This window comes from Varanus komodoensis, unplaced genomic scaffold (assembly GCF_004798865.1).
Source record: "Varanus komodoensis strain SLA01 unplaced genomic scaffold, ASM479886v1 scaffold67, whole genome shotgun sequence".
Taxonomy (NCBI): Eukaryota; Metazoa; Chordata; class Lepidosauria; order Squamata; family Varanidae; genus Varanus; species Varanus komodoensis.
Genome location: NW_025336308.1, coordinates 1564454 through 1574661, shown reverse-complemented (window position 1 = coordinate 1574661; position 10208 = coordinate 1564454). Strand labels below are relative to the sequence as shown.

Below are 10208 nucleotides of genomic sequence, written 5' to 3'. Positions count from 1 at the left end.
CTCCGTGTGGATCGGGGGCTCCATCCTGGCCTCCCTCTCCACCTTCCCGCATATGTGGATCAGCAAGCAAGAGTACGATGAGTCTGGCCCATCCATCGTCCACCGCAAACGAATGTAGAAATACAATCCATTTCCTTGCTGGCTGTGTGCTCCCTCCTTTACCAGAGATGGCCCCCAAACTCCTTCCCAAGCTCCCCAGCACCTGGTGTGTGCAGGCAGGCCTGCTCCATTGGAGGAGGTAGCTTATGGCCAGCAGGACAAGTAGCCACAGAGAACCTCCAGCTCCATGACTCTGTCCAGTCCCTTTTTAAAGCCTTCCAAATTGTTGGCAGCCACTGCTTCCCGTGAAAGCAAATCCCATCCTTTAGCTGTGCGCTGCGTGAAGATGGCCGTCCTCATCCGTCAGCTGCATGGGATGACCCAAGGTCTGAGTGTTATGAGACAGCAAGAAATGCCCCCCCCACGCCATTTATACACCTCTGTCGTGTCTCCCCTTCCTCACTGTTTTCCAAGCTAAACCGTCCCCGTTGTTGTGTCCGCTCCTCCTAGGTGACCCGCCCCAGGCCTCAATCATTTATGCAGCCCTTTGCTGGTCAAAAATAAAAGCGCATTGCTGAATGGATTGCCTGGATGCCTTGTATTTTCCCTGCCTGAGCAATGGGCTGTGCCACCGATTTGGATGGACTGGACCGGATCTTGAGAACGCGATTCAGTCCATATTTGTTTGTTTGTTTGTTTATTAAAAGCTTTTGTATGTTGTCCTATTATACAAGCTCTCAGGGCAGCTTACAATATTTAAAAAGACAATTAAAACAACAATTTCGATAAATAATACAACAGAACAAAACAATAAATCGCAAAACAAACAGAGCGACTTAACTTACATACGTTTAAAGTTTAAAATACTGTTTCAATAAAAAGGTTTTGGCCTGGCGCCGAAAAGAATATAAATGTGGCGCCAGGCGTGCCTCTCTGGGGATTCATTCCAGCGTCTGGTTGCCACAGCAGAGAAGGCCCTACTCCGAGTTGATGACCTTTCTACCTCTCTTGGAGAGGGTTCCCGGAGCAGGGCTTCTCCCACAGATCTTAAGGGGCGTGAGCGCATATTAGGAAGGAGGCGTTCCTTCAGGTATCCCTGTCCCAAGCCATTCAGGGCTTTATCGGTCAAAACCAGCACCTTGAATTGGGCCCAGACTTCAACTGGAAGCCAGTGGAGCTGGTAGAGGACTGGCATTATGCGAGAGTAACGGCCGGTCCCCGTCAGCAGCCTGGCAGCTCTATTCTGCACCAGTTGCAGCATCCGGACCATTTTCAAGGGCAGCCCCACGTGGTCCAAGCGGGAAGTTCGCAGAGCGTGTGTCACTGTTGCCAGGGAGGGCTCATCCATGTAAGGACTCAGCTGACGGATCAGTCGAAGTTGTAGAAAAGCACTCCTTGCCACTGCCGCCTCCTGGAACTCCAGTGACAGCTCTGGGTCAAGGACTACCCCCAAGCTGCAGACCCCGTCCTTTAGGGGGAGCGCTACCCCGTCCAGAACTGGGTCAAAATCACCTACCTGGAGACCCGCACCGCCCACCAACAGGACTTCCGACTTATCTGGATTGAGGCTCAGTTTATTGGCCCTCATCCAGCCCATGAACTCGGCCAGGCACCGGTTCGGTACAGCCACCGCCTCACCTGGAGCAGATGTAAATGAGAGGTAGAGCTGGATGAGGTGTCAGTATGTCGAACATGGACTGGAATTCTGTATATCGCGGGCAGTACAAGAGCCAGGGTGGGGCAGCTCAGTTTCCTCTGCCTGGACGGTTCTCCTTTGGAACGAATGGGTGTCTGTGTAATGTGTGGAAGGGAATCGTCCGATGGGGATTTCCTGGCTTCCAGATCATGCAGTGTAGCTGGACTGGAGCTCAGGAGTTCTGTGTTCTGGGTCTCCCCCTGCCCTGAAACTTGCAGGGTGACTTCAGGCCAGTCAGTTACTCTCTGCGTCTCCTACCTCACAGGGTTGTTATGAGGATAAAAACAAGGGGAAGAAAAGGAAGATTGTGGAAGCTGCTTTGGGTTCCTTGCAGGAACAATGGCCTGCATACAAATGTTTTAAATAAATATAAAAGGGTGGGAAATAAACACAATCCATGTTTTTCTCTTTTCCCTGCTCCCTTGTTTAAAACCCAGTTGTGGACAACGCAGAACCTCTCCTACCAAATAAACCCTTAGTGCTTCCTACACCAGAAGATCATGGCGTTGTCTCTATTTTTATTTTTTGTAATAGACCTTACATATTTCTGCTTTGTTTCTTCAGAATAACCCTAACATATATTTATTTTAAAGAAAAAGAAAGCAAAGCAATTTCACATTTCTATGAAAAGTTTCAAAGCTGCAGATACCATAATCCAAGAGAAAAGTAGTAAAGCAATGAATTTGATTAAGTGGCTGGGAATGCGGGGTCCGAGAGTTAGAAGCAGATCACACCAAATACAAGAATTCAGGTGTTCCTTTCTTTGAAACAAGTAAATGATTAGCAAAGGTTAAGGGCGAGTGGAAGAAGGGGGGAAATGCTCTTTCAGGGAGAGGTTGAGTTGGGTTGACTTCACAGGAGGAAATGCAAGTGTTGACGAAAGGATGGGCATCTCCAGCGCGGGATCCACCCTCTCCAGCGGAATCCTGTCTCCACTCCACACACTCAGAAATTCATTCTGAGAGCGAGCCTGGAAAAGGCTTTGGCCACTAAGGAACGTTTTGCAAGAAAGGTCTGTGGCTTTGCATGTGTGAAGGGCAGAACACCAGCTGAATACGGCACTCATTCCTAAATTGGAGCCGAACACAGACTTGTTGGCTGGAGTTCCCCACCAGCATCCATGCCAGCTGCGTAAAAGAGGTGATTGCAGAATATAATCATATCTGGAAGCAATCCCAGATTCTCCTCTGTGCTTACTTGCTCATTGGTCTAGCGCAGCGGTCTTTGGACCTGAGATACCCGAGGGATCCTTCTCAGCGCAGAATCCATTCACGTATGTAATACAATGAAAACAGAAACTCTTTATAAATGCATTAAAGAACCTATTTATTACTTAGCAATTAAATAATACTGAATTTACAAAATACATTCTAATTTTTACTATAAGATTACAAACAGATAATATGAAAAAATATACTTCATTTTAATGGCTTGGATAGCTTGCTTTTTGCCGCACAGAAAAATCAGCATTTGGTGTTATTGATGACAGTTGCAAGCACATTTCTGGTTCTGCACCCATTTCATTCCCATATTAAGCATCTGTGATTGTTGTTCCTTGCCATTTGGATCCACTTGACTTCACACACATACCTTTAAAAGCAGATTAATTTGTTTTAAAGGCTCTGAATTAAAATAAATGGTGTTGACTTCTCTCGCTTAAAGGAAACAAAAACAGAAAAAAGGAAGATCTTACAATTAGTAAAACCCTAGTTGATTCTCATGGGACCCTTGGGTTCTGGGGAACAGTTTGAATACTCCTAATACTAGACTATCAGTTTCTGGCTGATCATGGATTGCCTGCAACTTCCCAGACCTAACAGACATATCTACTCCTTATGATAAAGGTATTTCCAACTGTGGGTTTTGGAATGTTTCTTATGAACCATCATGGCTTCCTCCTGATGTTGGTGGGTGGCAGTTCCCACCTGAGAACTGGGCAAACAGCTGCATCCTAGCTTAGAAAAACCCAGGCTAGCTGGACTGACCTTTTCTTTTGATGTAAGGCGACATCTGTGTAAACGTACTTCTGGGGAGAGGTTGCAGGCTTGGTTGCGATGCATGAGGCAGGAGAACCATTCTCATGCCATCTGACCAGCTTGCTTCTCTCACCTGAACAGGTGTGTCTGGGACTCCCCTGGCCTAGAGAGAAAATAGCTGCTGTGTGGACAGACCCAACTCAGGAAGAAATCTGTAAATCTCTGTACTATGCCCTGATCTTGGGTGTAGTGCTTTGTACGCACCCAGCCCCCTGTTCTTTCAGCTGTCTATGCCGACACCCGTTGTTGGCATCAATGCTCAACACATACAGAGAACTCACTGTGGTTCAAGGTACATAAGCTGGAGAAGTCCACAATCTGGCCTTGATCTGTGGAAATGGCTGGGTGTCCATTATGCATTAGGAAAACTATCCGAGAGCGGTCGGTGGCCACCTGGGAGCAGAGAGAGAAGAAAGTGAGCAACTACCGTGAGAAGTTAGTGTTGGCACTGGGGTCACTTCTCCAGAAATACAGCATTCCAAGGTGACAACCAGAGACACTACATCTGAGCTGGAAGAAGAGGCAAGATCAGTGTTCAGCTGAAATGTCAAGGCCAGCAAGGCCTGAGGCAAGCCAAGAAGCGAGTAAAGACCAGACCCTAACCTTAACTAGACCTGAGAAGGATGTCTGTAATTTAATAAATCCCAGGATCCAATGCTAGCTCAAGCAAGCTGGCCAACTGAGTAACATCTGGCATTCCGGCTGTCTGGCCCACAAGCCGTGGGAACCTTCCTGAGGGTGGACTGGGCTCTTTTTGTTCTGCAGGGAGGAGAGGGATTCAGTTCCAAATGGACTTTTTGATCTGCATTGTATTTTCTCTCCTTAACAAGACAGAATGTCTTTTGCTAATGACCTCTGCAATACTCTTTCTGTTTCACAATGCTGGCCTGTTTTACCATAATAAAGTCTCTAGTTAGGAGTATCTTGCTCTGCTTGGAAGGTCAAAGGGAAGTGGAATGAGCAACCTGTTTACAACAGATAGACACAGTTGAAGGTTCGAATTCCTTATTCCTTTTGGCAACTGTTTCCCAACTAGGATTCAGAGATGAAAGCAGGTAACCATGTCACTCGACATGCTCACACCAGATTTGCTCAGGATATGCAGATGATTCATTGCAAATAATTGCTGTAAAATTAACAAATTTGTTGTTCTCCAACAGGCTTGCTTACAAATGGCGGGCAGTGAAACAGCCATTGTGGTTATTGACAATGACTCGAGAACATGCAAAGCAGGGTTTGCTGGAGACGGTTCACCCAGGGTGGTGGTCCCCACCGTTGTGGGGAGGCCAAGGTGCCAGGGTGTCTTGCAAGGCATTGGCAAAGAGGACTACTATGTGGGCTACGAAGCTCAGAGCAAGAAAGCCATCCTGACCCTACAGAACCCCTTGGAATGTGACTACATCTATAACTGGGAGAACATGGAGAAGATCTGGCACCACTTGTATGACAGGTTGTGGGTGGCCCCGGAGGAGCACCCAGTGCTGCTCACAGAAGCGCCACTGAACCCCAAAGCCACCCGGGAGAAGATGGCCCAGGTCATGTTCGAGACCTTCAACACACCGGCCATGTACTTGGCCATCCAGGCGGTGCTGTGCCTCTACGCCTCTGGCCGCACCACTGGCTTTGTCCTTCATGCAAAGCATGAACGAATGTGTCCTGCTACTGTCTATGAGGGTCACGCCCTGCCCTACTCATTCTTGCGTATGGACATTGGAGGCCGTGACCTGACCGACTACCTCATGAAGATCCTCTCTGAGAAAAGCCACAGCTTCACCTCTGCAGATGGGACGGCAATAGCAGAGGACGTCAAGGAGAAGCTCTGCTACGTCGCCCTGGACTTCGAGCAGGAGATGGCCACGGCCGCCTCGTCGTCCTCCCTGGAGAAGAGCTACGAGCTGCCCGACGGGCAGGTGATCACCATTGGCAACGAGCGCTTCCGCTGCCCCGAGGCCCTCTTCCAGCCCTCCTTCCTGGGCCTGGAGTCGTGCGGCATCCATGAGATCGCCTTCAACTCCATCATGAAGTGCAACAAGGACATCCGCAAGGACCTGTACGCCAACACGGTGCTTTCGGGTGGAGCCATCATGTTCCCGGGCATTGCCGACCGGATGCAGAAGGAGATCACGGGCCTGGCCCCCAGCACCATGAAGGTCAAGGTCATCGCCCCCCCAGAGGGCAAATACGCATCCTGGATCGGGGGCTCTGCCTTGGCCTCCCTCTCCACCTTCCGGCAGATGTGGATCAGCAAGCAAGAGTACGATGAGTCTGGCCCATCCATCGTCCACTGCAAATGCTTTTAAGGTCCTTCAGGTGAGGTTCTTGGCTTCTGCCTTTCATACTAGAAATGCAGTACTGATGACTTAGAAAGCAGCGCCAACCTTTTGCACTGTAAGACTGGGAAGCTTGTCTGACCTCAGGCTGACCAGATCAAAGAAATCCACTCCGCATCTTTATGGCAGCACTATAACAGTGGGATATGGATGAAAAGAGACTCTTGGCCCTCGGACAATGACACAGGCCTCCTCATGCTGTACCTGCCGCTGTGACTTTGTTTACTCTCCCCTCCAGTTGTGACAAACCTCCAATTTCTGACGTAGGCCAGTGAAATGGAGCAGACAAACCCGACTTGGACTAGGAAGACCGAAACAAAAAGCAAGATCAGGTGCTGAAAAGGGCATTTTTGAAAAATGCAGGCAAAGGCTGTTGGCCGATGAAAAATTCGCTCTTCTTTGTAAAGATCATTTCAAAGACTGCTGTATGCAAATCGTAGCTCGAAAATGATGCACACTGAGGAAGGAGCCACAGACTGCATTCAGGCATCTTGTAGGTTGTCAATGAAACTTGATTATCATGTTGTCTGAACCCAACCAAGATTGCAGACTGTGGTGAACCATCAGGTCGTGACCCAGCAGCAAACCACGGATTCTCTTCATGGGTTGGTCATGGCTAACAAGCCATGGAATGTCAGCACACCTGAGTGCAGATGATGCGATCACCCGTGTTTCAAAGTCAAGCCAAACTTAACCCGTGAGTGCCCTGTTGTTTGAACCCAGTCACAGACTCTTAAAAATAGCCCTATTTGACATCTGAGTTGACATCTGAGTAGACTCAGATCATCATGCGAAATCAGCGAAAGTCTGCACCTTTGCTGATGAAGCAAGATCCTAAATTTTGCCTTGAATACACTTCTATACTTTCGTCCCTGCTCTTCTATCCTTCGTCTTATACAACTGCTCAGAAGTGGGCTGTTCTTTTCGTAATATCAGCGGAACCACCAGCCTCTATGCAGCCTCCTAGCTGACTACCTCAGCCATTGACATCAGAATTGAGCCTTCTCTCACTGTGGGTCACAGGAAGACTGGATCTCATCAAGAAGCCATTTTGGTCAGTCCCCTGCAAAGCAGCCCCTCTGTTCTTTTGTTTCCATGGACTTATCCAAATGACGAATCCAAAGATGCTCTGTAAGGACTCACACTCTCTTTCCTGCAAAGAACTCTGCACATGCTCTGAGACCTAAAATCCCATTCGACCAGATAAAACGCGGCTTGCTACACTATATTGATTTTATTGCTTTTATTTGCAAGGTTGTGCATGATCGTTCCTTTGATGCTTCCTCCTCATCTCAGATAAAGTCACACTTTAGTTGGTTTCACTGGTTTTATAAGATACTTGATATTTCCTCCTAAAAGTTCCGCACATGTTTAAACGACCAGGACCCCTTGCTCATGCCCGACCGTAACTTCTGGACTTTGTTGATCAGCAAACGTGTGGTCAAAATAATGCAGGTTGGAGGAATCCGCATCAGCAGGAGTTGTAAACCCATTTCAGGAATTATCCGTGGCGCGGAAGTTAATTTTGGGAGATGGACACGGTGGAGCACCAGGGATAGCTTGTTCTTTGTATGTTTTAAACGTTGGTTAACCGCTCGCAGAGCTTCGGCTACTGACCCGTATAATAAACAAATAAGTGAATGCCATAGTAGGTTGAAGAAGAATTGAAGCCAGTTCGGGTAACTTTACCTAATGGTTGGAGGGGATGGTCTCTCGGAGATTTAATACAAAAGGAACCTTTAAGTAATAGATGGATTTTATCTTCTCAGAAATGGAACTATGCTTTCCTATCCACACTTAAGCTAATGCTGCAACTCCATAGTCACCTAGGAGTAACCCTGCCTGAACGGGATGGTTCTCACTTCTGAGTAGGCATATAAAGGATTGCACTGGTAGACTGCAGTCCTAAAACTGCTGCCCTGGACCTTAGTCCCTGGACTTACTTCTGAGTAGGCTTGTATGGCATTGCACTCTATAATAATCCTACTTTTTCGCATTCTCCATTGTCTGTGGGCGCTCAAAGGAACCCAGGTGTAAGGATACCTGCGCATGTCTATAATTAAAAATCTACGGTCAATTGCTGGCGAATCAGCGATTTCAGCGTGCCGCGAAGGAGTCTGGGATTTGCAGTTCTACCTGGAGGGGGACGAGTTCTGCCGCAAGGCCACAAAAGGGACTCGCTGTGTGACGTCAACGGGTTCCCCGTTCCCTCCAATCAAAAAAGCGCGGAGGGCGGGCCTCGAAACGGCGCAACCAATTGTCGCGCGCGATTCCGGGCGCGACGCATTTAAAACGAATCAAGGCGTAGAGCTTTGTACGGATGGTTATTGACTGTTTCCCGAGTGGAGAACTCGCCGCCGTGCAAACGGTGTTCCGATAGCTGCGTCGAGGTGAGCTTTCTCTGGCCTTTATTTCTATTTCTTTAGCATTTTAATATCCCCTTCTTTTTCCTGCAGGGAATTCGTGGTGGCTTTTCCCATTATGATGGTAGCTGCCCAAAGTCATCCTGTGAATGTCATGGCCCCATGCGGGCTAGAACTTTGATCTCCAGAGTTTTTAACATTTCCCAATTTCCCACGGACTTTTTTGGTGGACTTGCTCATGAAGATTACTACAATGTGTGTTTTCCCCGTCCAACTTTGCTTAGTTTCCACAGAATGAATGCACATTTCTAAAATCGCAGCCCAAACTTCCTTACACCAAGTCCTACTGTGTTCAGTAGGGTTTACTCCTAAGTTGCCAGTGCTGCGTTTCTTGGCAACGAAAGCGTGTTTAGATGGCCAAAGGTGAACCGGTGTGGGCTGGCTACCCCCTCCTATCTGGTTATGCTCATGGCACCTCTGTGTTTGATGAGCTGCTTGAACTCACCTTCCCCAACCTGGGTTCCACGAGACGTTAGAGCTGGATTGTCCAGAAGCCCAGGCTATAGGCTATGATGGCTCGGAATGATGGGGGTTGAAGTCCAACGCACAGAGGCCACGAGGTTGAGGTAGCCTGATCTTGGGCATAGATCTTAAGCGAAGTTTCGCTTCCTTTGGAAGGTGGTCACCAGAACCTAAGATATTCACAAGCATCTGGTGACCGCCACCTTCCAAAGGCGGTTTGTTTGCCAATTATGCAACTGAAGTCCAGATTGGGACGTGGCTTAAACCTGGATGCAGCATGGAGTTTTCCACTTGCTTAATTTTTCCTTCATCATTGGCCATGCTGGTGGGGATGGATGGAAACTGGAGCCAAACATCTGGACAGCATGAGATTGGCTTCATATTGAAGCCTGACAGCCAAAGTCCATTGTTCTCTTATATGTATGCCATTGAGAACCTGTGTGCTCTAGCAGTTAGTGCTGGAAAAAGAGCTGGGGAGATCTAGGCTCCGGTCGCCCCTTAGTAGTGAAGTTCATTGGACTGACTCTGATCTAGTGACCCACAAAATAGTTTGAGGGAGATGCTAATGGAGAACCTGTCCTTCAAAATGACTTGTATGCCATGAAAAACATCACTGCCTTGGCTCGTAGAAGAAGGAGACAATGCAAAGAGACGCACCCGTTCTAATAGCTGTGCTGCCTTATCAGGGAAAGACAGACATATTCTGTGTCTTTCCAGATAAGCCAGCTCTGCTGCATGGGGCAACGTGGAGTTGCATCCACCTTGACGTGTTATCTCTACCACACACGCTACTAATATCAGGCACGTCAAGATTCTCTCTCTGTAATGGAAGGTGAACCTTACAGAATCTTGCTGTGTGGGTAGATATTGTCCCATGCAAGGAGAACTGGATCTAACAGTCTAGTTCGGTAGCCTTGTGCCCCCGGAAGTCTTGAGCTGCACCTCCCAGTAGTACAGAGGCCGGCCGTGCTGCCTGGGGACTGCTGTGCGCTGAGCTTCAAAGCATCTGGAGGAAGCTAAGGAGAGGGAGATGGGGACAATTTGGCCATCTCCTGCCACGACGCAGCGGTAATCCGTGTAGCCCCTGCTCTTGGATGGCAGGGGCCTGCGTTCCGCACCTGCGGTTGCTTTGTAGTCTCTGCTGCACCATCAAGGAGTAACAAGGTTGCCCTGGACTTCCTTCCACCCCACACTGCTGGCTCACATTCCAGGCCAAATGACA

At 48.4% G+C, this 10208-nt stretch overlaps 1 protein-coding gene across 1 annotated transcript; it reads left to right on the top strand.

Annotated features, from left to right (window-relative positions):
• Nucleotides 1–4943: 4943 nt before the first annotated feature.
• LOC123033814 (actin, clone 302-like) lies at nucleotides 4944–9666 on the top strand. The gene is made up of 3 exons (XM_044450645.1): nucleotides 4944–6072; nucleotides 6471–6473; nucleotides 9656–9666. The coding sequence occupies exon 1, from the start codon at nucleotides 4944–4946 to the stop codon at nucleotides 6069–6071; it is 1128 nt and encodes a 375-aa protein (XP_044306580.1). The 3' UTR covers nucleotide 6072; nucleotides 6471–6473; nucleotides 9656–9666.
• Nucleotides 9667–10208: the final 542 nt, after the last annotated feature.

Coding starts and splice junctions, on each gene's coding strand:
- LOC123033814 (XM_044450645.1), top strand. CDS start 4,944: ATGGCGGGCAGTGAAACAGCCATTGTGGTTATTGACAATGACTCGAGA.